Source organism: Uloborus diversus, chromosome 3 (assembly GCF_026930045.1).
Source record: "Uloborus diversus isolate 005 chromosome 3, Udiv.v.3.1, whole genome shotgun sequence".
NCBI lineage: Eukaryota > Metazoa > Arthropoda > Arachnida > Araneae > Uloboridae > Uloborus > Uloborus diversus.
Window position 1 is genome coordinate 137,862,243 of NC_072733.1, and position 16,793 is coordinate 137,879,035.

Consider the following 16,793-nt stretch of genomic DNA (forward strand, 5'->3'; position numbering starts at 1 on the left):
ATAGTTAGTATGGTTTTCTAAAACTTTGAGATGTGTCACTTTCCTTGGCAGGGTGAGAAGCCTTGTTTAGCATTTTTGAAATTCATTCCAACCAGACATTCAATAATAATTTAGTTAAGATTCTGCAAAAAAAATCCTATGGATCTTGATGTTGGGAACTGTGAACACATTTTAAAACACACTGTCCAATCTAATTACCAATTTTTAATGACATTATTTCTAATATTAAGCTATTTTACCATAAAATCCCAAATGTCACACTGAAAAACAGAGGTCTTTAACTGAGTGTAGACTTTAATCGAGGACTTAATACAGAACTACTGTATTATTACACCACAGGGTTTTTTATTCTAGCAGCTCAGTTATGACTTCTGCACTATCTGGCTTGCTCAGACCAGTTATATCTCATCTCTAAAGCGTTGGTGTTGTAACAGTTCAAGAAATATCACTTTTCAAGTAAGATAATAAGATAAACCAGTAGTGGCCAGTGCTTCAGTAGTGGTCACTTCAAGGTTTATATTTCAAAAAGTAGGATTCCAGGTCTCCCAATGGATTGAAACTTGAAGGAGGTAATACCACCTGCATGTTTGATGCACTTTTGAATCCACTGAGAGACCTGGAATACTAATTTTTCAGACATAAACCTTGAAGTGCCCACTACACTACCGAAGCACTGGCCACTACTGGTGTTTTACCTTACACCATGAAATAGTAAGAATGATCCAGTTTGAGGAAATGGACGAAACTTAAATTCTATAGGTTGACACTTCATCTCATGATGATGATCATTTGTGATTGAACTATATGAAATTCAATGTTTTCTGAGGTTTTTAAGTTGGTTATTTAGAGATTTTTTTAAATATTTATGCTCATTAGGTGATATTAAACAAACTTTGTTGGAAATACTTCTATTTTCCAAAATTTTAGAATGGCTCATAAATACACAGTATTTGTTTCAAACATCATAAGAAATATGTTTTACCATATTTATGCCTATCAACTTTGTCAGTCATGATGGAGAGATTATACATGGACGACTGCTTTGGCACCAGAGTCAACAGAGCACCATCTGGAACCTAAAAAGTAAATTGTATTTTAAACAATTATCAATAAAAAACTACACATTTCAGACACTTCTGAACATGATAATGTGGAAAAAACAAACTACTTATCAGCGAAACTATGTACAGACACCTTTTATTACAATGCTTTATTATACCACTCATTTGGATATATCATGCTTATTAGTGATGGCAATACCGAACCAAAATGCAATGCCGGTATTCAGTAGTATTAAAAACATGATACTGGAATAACAACTGCTATAATAAATGAATTAATTAATAGTAAAAAACACAATGCATTTGTTGAATTGTTAGCAAACCTGGAACTTAGTTTAGTGCAGAAATATGAATCAGTTGAAAATACTTTTTCTGAAATCACGCTTGTTGGTATACTGTTAATAATGCACAATACACCTCCTCTAATTACCTTGAAGTCTCATCCTCCTTGTGCACTAGTTTTGGATGCATCATTTTGTGTGTGTGTGTTTCCTTTGTATTTTGTGCATTTTTTTTTTTTTAATTTTGCAGTTAGTTTTAACATTTCTTAGAGAGATGGTTATCTCCCAATATTTCTATCATTAACTTTTTTTTTGAGCAGGATAACTTTGGTTTTGCCTTTTAATGACTCTTTAGTTTGAAATTTACAATGAACTTAACCAAATTTGATTTTGTTACTTTCTTTTCGAATTTTTTTTATAATTATACAAATATCTGATAATATTTTTGAAGTCACTATGCATTTACTCTATGCAAAATTTCAGGGAACTGTAAAAGCAACTAAATATTATTTCAACAAGTTTAAAGCTAAATAGGGATACAGGACTGTACACCAATACTGAGGAAAATAAACTATATTTTGTTGTCCTAACAAGAAAGGTCCAGTTGAGACAAATATTAAAAAAATATATCAAAAAAGTATCGCTGCAATTGGTGGTTGGAATAGATTTCTTATAGTGCTAATACATTAACTTTTACAAAAGGGCCAGTGAATGAATGATCAAGGAATCGGAAGAAATAAAACATGGGGCATATAAACGCATGAAAATGTAATTCATCACATCATCTACTGATGAAAATATTTTGTATTTATTCCAGTACTTTCATTTATTGATATTGTATTAATTTGTGCTTTTTGAAGTCAAATATTTATATCAATAGATTGATAATGGTACTGTCTCATCGAAAAAGAAATACATATTTAAAATAACAATATCAGATGTCTAATAAGTTAATTTATAAAAACTCTTTAAATATTTATTATTTTCAACCACTACAGAAAATGCAGGTATTATATCTCAGCAAATACTGGTATTACAAAATTGAAAAGTAGCTTTAAATACTACCGACATTTGGTATATTGGTGTATCAATATTGCAATTATTAATGCTTATTCATGGTTTCCAAAAAAATTAAGGTAAATAAAAACTTGTTTTAAATTTAAAACCACTGCATTTTTTCGGAAAAGTCGTAACTTCTTTTTTAATCAATGAAAAAACCAGGCATGGTTTTGATTCATTTAAGCTGCTGCATTTTAAGATTCTTATTTCATCAAATGACAGTAAAAGTATTATTATTTTTTATTCTGAAAAGGACAATTATGAAGCTATTTTTTTCTCATGTTGCAATTATGAATTTTCGAATTGTTGGCTCATATAAATGACATAATATGATAATTTGGAGAATTTTTTGCAAGTACACAGATCATTTATTTGTACACATGAATCGTCATTTTTTATGAATTTGGGTATGCCATTGTTTTTGTATATTCTACACTTTTTGTTGTGTACTGAAAAGGGCAACATAATGAAAGGTTACTGCATTTATTAATTAAACCAATAAAAGGATTATGCTGAAATTTCAATTAGACTTAATGTATATAAGTGCATATTTAATACCATATTTAAAAAGCTACCAACTAATGTATGGTATGAACAACAGTATGAGACTCTTTTGGAAATTTTTTTTCCATCAATCTCAATCAACCTAATATACTATTATTCACAATGTGACAAAATTACAGTGAAATAAGTTCTGCGGGAATAAAAATATTTATTACCTTATAATGAGCAAGTGTATTGAGCCTTTTCCACTCTCCATCTTGTTTTGTTGTTGCATCTTCATCTGATAAAGTTAAACGACCAGACGTTCCAGTTCTCCATTCTAAAAAGAAATAAAGGCATTTAAAAAAAAAAAAAATGGGAAAAAATACTATTTTCAAATATTATTTTAAAACTTTCTTTGATAACAAACAAACAGTGCAAGTTTATGTTTTTAGTAATACAGTGTTGGTCAGAATTATAAGGACAGCAGAAAATTGCACAGATAAAAAGTATTTTTGAGATAATTCAGTGAAATTTATACACAAAGTGCCTTTTTATGCTAGAAATTGTTGTGGAAAGAATAAAATTTGAAAATATAAATGTTTTGCCATGATTAATAAAATAAATGTCACAGTTAAAACTGGGCAAAGTTATAAGGACAACGAGCATTTTGCCCTGAAAAACCCTAGTAATCAATAATTTCCCCCTTTTTTCAATCACTTTTATCAGTCTTGATGTCATGGAAGTTGAAGAATCTTGAAAAAATTTATCCTGACTTTCTCGATTCAGAAAATAAGTTCTTGCTTGTTTCGACATTGAATGCCATTTTTTCATACTTCGGGTGCCAGAATGCCTCACAAAGCTACCATTAATCTTAGATCGAGCTGTTTATCGGGCCAGTACAGTAATTTCATGAAATAAGCTTTAAACAATTGAGTTTTCCCAAACATGCAATTAGGCATTATCCTGCTGGAACAAATTGTTTAAAATCAGAATTGATGGTGTTTTTGGTTTAGAAAAAACTGCTCAGTACATCAACATCAGTCTCAGAGTTCATTCTGCCGTGCACAAAAAACATTGGCATAGTTTCCGTCCGTAGCCAAACTTCCACAGACCATTACTGAGCCGCCTCTAAATGTAAGCTTTGAGATTTTTTTCCTTCACAGAAATCGTACCAGAAGTAGCAAAAACCATCTAGTCCATCCAAATGTAACTTTTTTGCATCAGAAAAGATTACATTCTCCTACTTTTTATCATAACAACGCATTTTTGGCAACGCCGAACCCCTGATCTCTTATGATTTTTTTTAGAGTCAGTCGTGACGTTAGTTTCACATCATGAAACTTTTTCCTTTTTTTGTAAAACATGTTGAACTGTTTGAGAACTGCATTGTAACTTGAATTCCCATCTAATATGTCTTGATGCTTGTTTTTTTGGAGGAAGCTTGTCACATTATCATGTGTTTCATAAGTACAGAAACAGAAGATTTCCTACCTGTTTGTCTTTGTGGTCCTTATTGGCCAGGATTTTTGAGAAAGCTCTAAATGACCGACGTTTTATCTATTCGGATTTGTTGCTATTTGACGTACAGTAAGTTGTAACGTTTTTCAAGCAACCACTTTTGTTTTCTGGAATCATTTATGTTAAGTATCTAACGGTATGAGTGTAAAAATAGAATGTGACGCCCCAATCATTTACTGAGCATTTATATTGTTATGTAGAGCATTGTGCAGAACAACAAAAATAAACACAAATCTAATTATTGTTATAATTTTATCCAAATAACAGGGATATATAAATTCAAACTTCATTGTATAAATTCGAAATTTCTATGTATTTCCAGTAAAAGTACTAAAAAAGTATTTTACCATTAGTTTCTAGGCGTAAAATTTGCATAACTTTCCAACCACATGCAGCCAAGATCTGGGGACTTTTCTTTTGTCCTAATAATTTTGACAACCACTGTAGTTGAGTGACTGATAGGCAATCATTAGAAAGTATAGTTCTCTTATTAGTCTCATAAAAAAATCTAGAATCTTTCTTTCTCCCTTTTTTTGTTGAGATTTTGATCTCAGTTCTAGAAAATTGAGATATAGCTTTAAAAAGATATCAATATATGACAAGGAATTGAACTGGATTTATTTGTACAATGATAAATTCTTGCTTTAACTTTACAAAATTGTTTCAGGTCAGCATGATCGAAAAAGAGAGTATATTTCATAATCATAAAACTTACTTTGATGCCTTTTTTAAAATTATAGTACACTGGGGAAGAAGAAACTGTTATTGGTCTGGGTGTCTTGAATATTCAGGATATAAAGTTATGTCAGCAGTGCAGCATTGCCAGTGGCGTAGCTACTGTTTTTGCCGCCCGGGATGGCCCCTCTATTTTATCACTCTTTCACTGAGACATTGCTAAAAGATTTATCCATCAAAAATTGTTGAACTTAAAATTGAAAACTGTATTTAAAGAAAAAGAGAAACTAACTTAATCTGTATTCTTTACACAAAAAGTGTGTGTGGGGGGCGGGGGGGGGGATCCGGCCACTCGCCTGGAGAGATCCCCTAAATTTAAGTAAAAAATTAAAAGCATGTTTGAGGAAAGGTTCTCTTCCGAATCTTTGAAACTGAAGTCAGTTTAAACCTTTGGTAACATTAGGAAGTTTTGGGCTTTTCTAGAATATTTTCGGAAATTTAAGTATTTAAGTTGTAAAAATACAATGTCTATCTTAGAGGGCGTTAAGGGGCTGAGGAAGGTTCAAGGGCTCACTACAGAAATACTTTAATTTTGAACTTTGAGATACAGTTATAGTCATGGCAAAACCTTATATTCTAAAGGGTTTTTTTTTCCTTTGCCTTCAATAATAAATTTAAAGTATGATTCCCAATTTTTTTTTCACATTGAAGGCAGTGAATCCCCGCCCCCAAAAGTGTGACCCCCCCTAGCTACACCACTGAGCATATCAAGTAACAAAGCCAACATATAGCTGGGTTTTATCAATAATGGGGGAAGTGGGTGAAATGAGACAGAGAGAGAATTAGGGCAGCTGCATTTATATTCCAAAATAAAATTTTCTAAACTATTTCCAGCATGTTGCGTAGATGTTGCAGCCTTAAACTCCAACTGCTACATCTACTAGACAAGCTAGAGATGATTTCATTTTATTTTGGCACTTAAATATAGCTGTCTCATTTCTCCGGCCATTCCTCTCCGTTCTTGCCTAGATCTTTCTCACATTTATAATATACTGCTCTGACAGAAACAAGAGTTACTGTGTTAAGCTTTTAAAATCCCAAGCTAATCTTCACGTGAGAAAAAACTACTACTTCAATAAGGTTGGAGGCACTTTAGGATAGTTTACTAAAAACAGTTATTAGCAATGAGGGAATAGTTTGAACAAGGCTTTTGATATTCATTAGGGATTGAAAAATTTCGTAGGACCAGTCTCTCTAGGCCTAGAGCCTGTAACTAAAAATTATTATCAATCATTTTAATAAAAATAAAAACTTACCTAAATCTAAATCCTCTTTGCTAGGCCTCTGTGTAAATGGGGTGCTTTTGTATATGGTATCTAATGATTTTTCTTTAACTTGTAGAATAGTATCACAGCATAAAACTTTCACAGGTGTTTCAATGTTTTCTCCCGGGGGTTCAAGTCCAGATACATATTGCGTTTGCAACGACATTGACACATACACAGTCTATGAAAAAGAAACACATATATGTTTAGATAAAATCTTGAAATTACAAAATGAAAAAGGAGTATCTTATGATAGTTCCAGTTCAAGTGCACACATTTCTAACTTATGATTTAAAAGGATTAACTATACAAACTATCTTAAACAGACATTAATTTGAATGGAAGCTCAAAGAATCTCAGCTTCTGCACTTTTTTTCATATAGACATAAATTTCATATATATTTAAGTGAAAGAGAGAGTAATTCAGACTATTTACGTACGAAAATAAGATCTGAACACCATACGGCAGCCACACTTTTTTGTCAGAAAGCTCTAATCTTGATGCATGTAGGAATTTTATAAAACAACTTCAAGAAAATATTGAACTTAAAAAAAGTAAAAATGGAGCTGTATACTAGTTTAACAATTGATAAAATATTAGTTACAATGACCAATTTTTAAACTCTGTTCAATAAACCATCATTTCTTTGATTGAATTCGAACTTTTCTCATAAACCATTTCCTATGTTTCGTAGAAAAGTTTTAGATGTAGTGCCTTAAAAATCAACATGCTCTCCAAGGCACACAGATGCTTCCCTGGCCACCATACTTTTTTGACCTGTCACCAGGGACAGTGTCACCAGCCGTTTGCAGACACTGTCCCTGCCTCGTTCAGAAGACGAGCTGTGGCAAATGGTTGAAAGGGAATGGAGAGCCATCCATTTGGACACCATCCGCACACTTATTGACTTTATGCCTAGACGTGTTTCTTCCTGTATCGGTGTCCGCGGTGGTCCCTACATCCTACTGAGTCGACGCCCTTCTCGCTCTGTATTCTGCCTATCATTTTGAAATTAAGATCATTTATTATTCCTTGCTGTCTCTGTCTTTTTTCCAACTTTCATCACTTTCTGACTACTCCTTCTTGGTGTTGCATTTTCAATGTCAAGCAGTGTATATATATATATATATATATATATATATATATATATATATATATATATATACATATATATATATATATATATATATATATATATATATATACATATATATATATATATATATATATATATATATATATATATATACACACACACACACACATATATTTGAGATATGTACAGTATGTTCTAGGACTATAGAGTTGCAAAAAATAACTGCTGAAAAAATTATGAACAATCTGTTAAAAATATACAAACCATGCTTTTGTATTCAATAGACTGTCGTATCAATTTTTCTTCTGACAATGAATACCTTGCTTCACTAGTAATTGCATCCACTGGTCCCTTATCAACTTGCTGTTTAATTGCTCGATATAGCATAAAAAGGGGATCACCTGCACATTCCTAAAGACAAAAAAGATCCATGTTAGAAATTCTTTCATTTTTAATGCATGGTTAAAAAAGTCAATAATTTAAAAAATTGAATGCTTCACTAAATATAATCTTCATATTTTAGAGAATGAAACTTAGGTGAAAATTTTTGGACATCAGTAACAAATATATTTCCTTGACTTTTCCTAGTTAATTATGGATTCAATAAAATTTATTGACTGAAAATTTTCCCAGATTCATGATAATCTTCAAGAAACCAAAAGACTTTAAATAATGACCCCTGGTTTTGAACCCATCAGCATTCAATAAATTTTAATAACCGGAAAAAATCCCCTCTTTCTCATTTGCTCAGGCTTATGTCTATTAAGCTTTTAAAGCCTGGAATCATAATCTGCAGTCTAGAAAGTTCATTAATCTTGTATCTGTATCCTTCCCAATAAGTTAATAACTTTCTCAACCAAAGTCTCAGCAAACTTCTGTATAAAGGTCGATAGAAGAACTTCCTTAGAACTGTGAAATAGACCTATTGATAAAACCCAGCATTCTTTTAGCTTTGTTACTTGTTATGCTACACTGCTAACTAAACATCATGTACTGACTAATTAAGATACTCAGATCAGTAAGCTAAAAGCTATTGATGGATTTAGGAATGCCCCAAACTTTAATTTTTGGGAGGAGGTACAGTCAATTTGTAGAATGGAACTCCAAATTTGGCCAAATGATAAAATACAGGTATGCACATGTACATTCATCTTATGAAAAGGGACAGTCGACCATTTCAGAATTGCAATTATGTTTCTAAATTTGCTGAATATAAATGATTTTTTGGAGGCTCCATTGAATGGATCCCTGTAAATAACAGATTATTTCCTCGAACAAAATGAAGGACTTAATATTTTTCCACATTGAAGGAAATAGTCGGGTCAACTGCTCCCTTAGGTATTTGATTTCAATCCTTATGAAACTATCTTGCTTGATCTTAATTGCTAACAACAACAGTTCTATAACTCAGGGGTTCTCAAACTTTTCGAACTCACAGCACCCTTTAGAGGATTTGGAACGTTTTAACAGCACCCTAATCTATTATATACAGTCAACTCTCGATAACTCAAGTCCTAAGGGAATGACTAAAATGTTTGAGTTGTTCATAGTTCGAGTTATGGGAAGTTTCCACAACAGTCTCAAGAGTTTGGGACCTGTGAAAACTTTGAGGTAAAGGAATATTCGAGTTATAAACTTCGAGTTATTGAGATTAGACTGTATTATACATATACAAACAAAAATTCTCCCTGGGATTTGGAAGCTTTATTAAAACAAATATATTAACAATGCAGTAACAACGCTGACTTTACTGGAGAATGAAACTGTACAAGATTTTATTTTTTGAAATAATCAATATGAATTGCCAAGCTATACCTAGCTAATTCATTGTTAATATTGTTCTTCCTGACCTTCAGATAGAGATAATTTTCTATCTCGTTTCGAAGTGATATTGCAAGATCTGGAACATCATCAAGCAAAAAAAAAAGAAATTGTCTTCCTAACCTTAGAACTGAACTCTGCCATTGCCAGTCCCAAGCCCGGATGAGAAAAGAGGAGGGTGCCAATAGCTCCATGGCATAACTGGTGCTGGTCAGTAGAGCCGAAAGGTTCTCGACCAACCAGGAAAGGCAACCCAAATCTAAGGTGTGGAACCGTGCTGATGGAAATATGGCTTACCATATGGCAACCGGGGTTATAGGTTGTCACAAACGGTCCCTCGTGGCTTGGCAAACCACGTAGAATTCTGCCTTCCGCCTGTAGAGAGGGTCAATTTGGGCGGTGACCGTTTACCTACCCTCCGTTTCCCTAAACACGGGTAAACACAAAAATAAACAAAAACCTGGCGGTGAAAACCGCCCAAAACAAAAAGTTGACTCGTCCCGGGATATCCGGACGCAGCCAACCCTCACAGAAACTCTCTGCTCCTGAAAAGGGGTCAGCAGACAACACTAATAAAACTGTTTTTCAGGAACCTCCTGCAGCAGCAATGAGCACTGAAGTACCTGGTCCATCCGGTACCTCCAAAAAACTGTCCAGCCGGCAACGAAGAAACCGGCAGCGAGCCATCAAGTTTCAACAGAGCCTGGAACATGGACAGGAGGGCACCCCATCTACAAAGAGGGTCCTATCGGAGGGTTCCACCCCTTCACCATCTAATGTAGCCCAGGTCAAGAGACCTAGAGTCTCCTATAGCCAGGCTACATCTGCCATTAAGTTGGCTATCACCAAGAAAGGTTACCCGGGGGATCAACTTTCCCCGGATGATGCCATTGGTATCCAAAGGGACATTGATGCAATCATTGATGATATCCCCCCCCCCCCCCCAACGACAACGTACCTCAATTTGCAGCTGTCAGTCTTTCAAATGGTGCGCTGGTTATCCAGTGCACCAATGACTTTGCTGCAGATTGGGTACATTTGCACATCAATGGGCGCACTGCAGGTGACTCTGAACTTGCAGTGTTGCCCTTTAAAGACTTTGTGAAACCAGTGAAGATCGCCTTTAAGACAAGAGATATCTACACCCTGGAGCAAGATAAAGTCTTGAAACGACTTGCTCGTCTCAACCCCGGCCTCAACACGAGCAGCTGGAGGGCTAGAGACAAAACAGTTGTTAAAGACAACTATGTCAGGTGGATCTTCGAGGTGGACTCTGGTTCAGCCGAGTTCATTAAGAAGTCCAACCTGGAATTGTTTGTTGGGGGTTTTGGCAAGGGTCTGTGTAAGATCCTGCACGATCCCAACACACAAAATGCTCCTGGTGTAGAAACTGCTTCATCCAAGGACTCCAATGTTTCATTAGAGCCCAAGGATAATGTGGAGGTAGTTGAAACTCCAGCTGGGAGCAATATTCAAGATCCTGCAAAGATGGAAGGGGTGGAAACTTCGGTGGATGGGACACCATCTGAATCCACTCCTACCGTAAGTATTGAGAGCAAAGATAATGGTTCTAACTCTCCTAAATCCACTACAAGTTCGATTACGAACTTTATGGAAAATCTTGACGTTTCGGATGCAGATTCCGATGTCACGTTGACGGATGAGACCCTCTTTCAGGATACCCATCCTAACAAAGAAGCTGCCCCTTAGCGGGGCCCTGCTCTCTGCAATGGAGGTGCCTGGCATCATAGTTGCGCAGATTAACCTTCATCATTGCCAGTCTGCTACTGCTCTTCTCAGTAAAGACTTGGCTGAAGGTAGAATTGACATTGCCCTAGTACAGGAACCCTGGATTAACCACGGGAAAATCCTCGGTCTGGGTAGCTGTGGTAATCTCTTCTATGATCTGACTTGTAGTAGACCGAGAGCCTGCGTAGTTGTTAACAAGCGCCTGAATGCTCTCTGCCTACCGAAGTTTCTTGACGGTGATAATGTCGCCATCCGAGTATTTAATGAAGATGGTGCTTCGGCATGTTTCATGTCGGCTTATCTACCCTATGAGGATGAGATTCCTTTAGCGACCTCAGCCAGGAATTTTGTAAAATTCTGTGTGCATGCAAGGCTGAAGTTCATTATTGGCTGCAAAGCTAACGCTCACCACATTGTGTGGGGAAGCAGTGATTGCAACAAGAGAGGTGAGGAACTTTTAGAGTACCTGCTAGGTAACAACCTAAATATCCTCAACAGAGGCAATAAACCTACTTTTATTAATCGAAACAGATGTGAAGTCATTGATCTAACGATATGTAATGATAGAGCACTGAACTGCGTAAGTGATTGGCAGGTGTCAGACCGGATTACCCTATCTGAACATAGACTAATCCTTATGACTTTTTCAGGTCCTGCACTAAGCGTACTGCAGGAGGAACGGAATCCCAAACGAACATCTTGGGATTCCTATCGGGAAGATCTAAGGGTCTCCCTATCAGGTAAGAATTTCAAACTTACTTCGTTGTTAGACTTGGAACTAGCAGTTGATTCACTTCAACATTCTATACTCCAATCTTATCAACATAATTGCAATGCAATCTCCACTAGTTTACCAAGACGAGTTTCTTGGTGGTGTAAAAATCTTAGTGGATTAAGAAAGAATTGCAGAAGACTTTTTAATAAAACCAAGAAGACGGGCGATTGGTCTTCGTACCATGAAGCTCGCAATAAATACAATAAGGCTATAAGAACCAGTAAACAGGATAACTGGAGACAGTTCTGTAGCCATTTGGACAGCATCTCTCGCGTTGCTATAAACTCACGAAAATACTCTCTAGAAACAATTTTTGTCAGCTGGGTTCCATTGAAAAGGAAGGTGCTTCCTTTACTGATGACAGGGAAAGTACTCTAACAGAGATGTTTAGGGTACACTTTCCTGGCTCTGTAATTAAAGATGACGAAAGTCATCCTGATATTCCGCTACACCCCTTACGTGGCAGTAAGGAAAGATGGAAACTAGTGGGTGAAATTGTGACCCCTTGTAAAATTGAGTGGGCCATTAATTCATTCAAGCCTTTTAAATCTGCTGGACCGGATGATATTATACCTGCTCTTCTGCAGAAAGGTGTGGATATTATCACACCACATCTTTGTAGGATCTACAGGTCCTGTCTTGTTTTTGGCTATGTGCCTTATGCTTGGAGAACTAGCAAAGTAATTTTTATACCCAAGCCTCGTAAGCCAAACTACAATGTGGTCTTACCTCTTTTCTCCTAAAAACTCTGGAGAAACTGATTGATAGGCACATCAGGGATTGTGTTTTGAAAACCAACCCTCTTTCTAAGTGCCAGCAAGGGAATTGATCCCATGATATGTTCCTGGGTTATAATAGTCTGCTAACAACCCGTATGGCAAAAGCTTGCATGCTGGGCAGAACTATGATGGTGGGTAACTGCCGTGGCTGCCCACAAGGGGGCGTTCTCTCTCCTTTGCTTTGGTGCCTGGTGGTTGATGAACTTCTGGAAAGAATTCGTCGCAAAGGTCTGCACTGCATTGGCTATGCGGACGACATAACCCTTGTTATTAGGGGTAGGTTCCATGAAACTGTTACAAATCTCATGGGGTCTGCCCTTAAGGAAATTGAAAAGTGGTGATTGGAGGCAGGTCTTAGGGTCAATCCGAATAAGACTTATTTGGTTCCCTTCACTCGTAAACGTCTCAAAGACTTGAAGATAATTAAGTTCTTTGGTTTGCCTCTTGCCTACTCTAGTGAGGTCAAGTACCTGGGTGTGATCTTTGACAAAACTTTGACATGGAATTCTCACCTTAAGCAAATTACCGATAAGGCCAAGAGAATCTTTTGGTCTTGTAGACGAGCAATTGGTATTAATTGGGGTTTTTCTCCAAAAATCGCTCACTGGGTTTACACTAGAGTAATTGTACCTACAGTTACATATGGGGCAATTGTCTGGTGGGGTAAAACCTGTACCATTACGGCTGAGGGTTGCCTCGCCAAAGTACAAAGGATGGCTACTATTACTATCACTAGTGCCATGAGAACTACTCCTTCCCATAGCCTTGATCTACTTCTAGGCCTTCTTCCGTTGCATAAGCAAGTGGAAATGGAGGCGATTCTGTGTGCATACCGCCTCAAGCTCATGGGTCTCTGGAAGTCCCCTCGTTACCTGTCTCTGTACGATAAACTGTGTGCAAAGACTAGTAAGCATCCTTACTTTATGATGCCTTCTGACTGGATGTTAAAACAATTCAGCTTTAATGCCAATTATAACATTGTGTTTCTGTCCAGAGAGCAATGGAAGGATGTACAGGGTATCATTGGGGCAATGCACACGAAATCTGGTTTACAGATGGTTCCAAGACTTCGTCTGGAACTGGTTCTGGTGCATATTGCAGCAGCAATAACACTAATCTGTGCTTCTCTTTAGGGAAGCTAGCTACTGTCTACCAGGCAGAAACTTTAGCCATATTGGCTTGTGTAAACAACTGCCTAGATTGAGGCCTAAGCAGGAAGGTTATCAGAATATTCTCTGATAGCCAAGCTGTGTTGAAAGCTCTCAATCGTAACTGTTTCACTACCAAAACAGTTTGGGAGTGCCATAATGCACTGGTAAGACTAGCTGGCAGTAATAGGGTCTCCCTTTACTGGGTTCCTGTTCACCGTGACATTTTAGGTAACGAATTGGCAGATCAGTTAGCTAAACAGGGCTCCAATGTACAGTTTATAGGACCCGAGCCTGTCCTCTGCCTGCCCTACAATGCAGTAAGGACCACTGCAAGGAACCTTCTTATGGATGAATCTTATAGCCTGTGGCTTCAGTCCGAGTCTCAAAGACAGGCCAAGACTCTGAACCAGCAGCCTCCCTGGCTCAGGTCCAAGGAACTGCTTAACTTGAGCAGGAATGAGATCAAGAAGTCTGTTGGGTTACTAACTGGACACTGCTCTCTTAATAGGCACCTTAATCTGATGGGTGTTATCGACAACCCTTCGTGTAGAGGATGTCATATGGCTGATGAAAGCTCAATTCATGTGCTATGTGAATGTGACTTCTACTCTGCACAAAGATTTGAGCACTTGGGATACCACTATGTAGATCCCTGGGAACTGCCTAGAATTTCGGTTAGGCAACTGCTGAGATTTATTTCTGTTACCAGGCAGAAACTTTAGCCATATTGGCTTGTGTAAACAACTGCCTAGATCGAGGCCTAAGCGGTAAGGTTATCAGAATATTCTCTGATAGCCAAGTGTGTTGAAAGCTCTCAATCGTAACTGTTTCACTACCAAAACAGTTTGGGAGTTCCATAATGCACTGGTAAGACTAGCTGGCAGTAATAGGGTCTCCCTTTACTGGGTTCCTGGTCACCGTGACATTTTAGTTGGGTTACTAACTGGACACTGCTCTCTTAATAGGCACCTTAATCTGATGGGTGTTATCGACAACCCTTGGTGTAGAGGATGTCATATGGCTGATGAAAGCTCAATTCATGCGCTATGTGAATGTGACTTCTACTCTACACAAAGATTTGAGCACTTGGGATACCACTATGTAGATTCCTGGGAACTGCCTAGAATTTCGGTTAGGCAACTGCTGAGATTTATTTCTGTTACTGGGCTCTTTTAGTAGTCCAAGTGGGGATAGTACAATAGACCTGTGGTCTCGGTGCTCGCGCTGTTTTCAAGCGCCCCCTTTTCACTTCATACTTCATACAACCTTAGAACTGAATTCTCGTAAAATTAGACTCTATTTGATTCCTCATTACGAGGTAAATATTATATGTATTAGGCGTCGCCTTTCGTATTGCGAGAGTCTAAATTCCTGTTACATTAGCTGTACTACTTCACAATCTATCTTAGAAAATGTGGTTGTGATCTTTTTGCGTAAACCTTGCAAATAATATGATCCATGAGGCACGAATTCAATCTTGGATGTAACACCAAAAAAAAAAAAAAAAAATGCTAGCAGTTAGGTCCAGAGAGCACAGTGGTGGCCATGAAAGAAGGTGATTGTCATTATTAGAACAACGTCAAATTCAAAACTAGGAAGCCCGTTATTGACGAAATGAGGAACATCTGTCAGATAACAGGGGGTGCCGCATCCTGTTGGAAAGTGAGATACCATCGATTGTGACATGCTACAGAGAGCGACACAAGTATTAATTTTAAGACTACGAAAGGTTCACACTTTGAACATTAAGGAGACAAAACTTGTACTGTTACTTTCTCTAGTAATGTCAACGTTTTTGCTGCATTGGTAATATATTTCTTTAATAAGCCTTCCAAACGCTGGAGGGAATTGCCACAAAACCCAGACACCTTGCGGCACCCCTCACCAATTCTTACGGCACCCAGTTTGAGAACCCCTGCTATAACTGAACCTCGTGGATTAACACTTCAAACATCAGCTCAATGAAAATGATTATCCGTAACAACCAGATCTTCGATTTTTTTGAGCCATGGCAGACTTGCCAACTTTTCAAAACTGGCATCAGTAAAACTTTTTACAAGAGCATTAAATAAAACCGACGCACATTAATAGACGTAATAGTGTATAACATTACATTATGCACGTGTAATACTAATACAAAATTTATAATGTAATTGAAATATTTAAATAAAGCTAATTACTGCAATTTTAACATTAAATTGAATAACTAAATATGAAAATGAATATTCATATAATTTTGCCAATAGTAAATTTTTAGAAGTGTATAATTAATAGCCTGAAAGTTTCCCTTCTTTGGAAAGGTATTTACTTTTTCAACCTCTCAAAAGTCAAGTTGGAAGTAAAAAAATTTTAGAAGCTCAAGTCTAATCAGTAATGCATCAAATATTGAAACCACCTATCAATTTACTGTACTGTGCTAACTTTTATGAAACAAATGCTGATGTTAGATGATGCTTCAAAAAAAAAAAAAAAAAAAACGATTTGTAAGGTATACCACTATTTTGCAAGATAAAAAGATGCATTTATATTTGAAAAATATTGTCAAAATCAGCAACTTCAGTATGTGAAGAAAATGCAGCTGAATTTATTGAAGCAGCGGTGGCTTTTTTTTTATGAATTCATTAAAAAACTCTTCTTGGCCTCTTCTACATTTCTCAAGTAGGCCCCTCCAGTAATGTGGCAAACTACATCGTTTCGACCGCCGTGAGAAATCATTAAGCCACTCATACAAATTTTGCAATGTATTTTCCCCCTTTCTTATCAAAATTTGTAAATGCAGAAATTCAACAGCATATGACTCCTTGTTCATTTGAAAATAGCTTTTCTTCACTTTTTTGACTCCATTTTTGTTCAACGCAATACAAAATAAACAAACACACGTGTTTCAGAATTCGTTCCGCAGCACCTGGTTCTTTACATAGGGATCAAAAAAAGCCCTGGAGTTAACCAATGAGCTTACAGAAACGAAGCTGGGAGGGAGTGGCTAGGGTTTCCAGATCTTTCCAGAGAGCGAGCG

The 16,793-nt window shown here is 36.7% G+C and overlaps 1 protein-coding gene across 1 annotated transcript in view; it reads right to left on the reverse strand.

Moving 5' to 3' along the window:
- Positions 1–16,793, reverse strand: part of LOC129218625 (plexin-A2-like) — a 536,492-nt gene that overhangs the window by 39,503 nt on the left and 480,196 nt on the right. Inside the window, 4 exon segments of the mRNA XM_054852946.1 lie at positions 983–1,076; positions 3,121–3,224; positions 6,397–6,586; positions 7,767–7,913. Of these exon segments, the coding sequence (XP_054708921.1) occupies positions 983–1,076; positions 3,121–3,224; positions 6,397–6,586; positions 7,767–7,913 (535 nt within the window).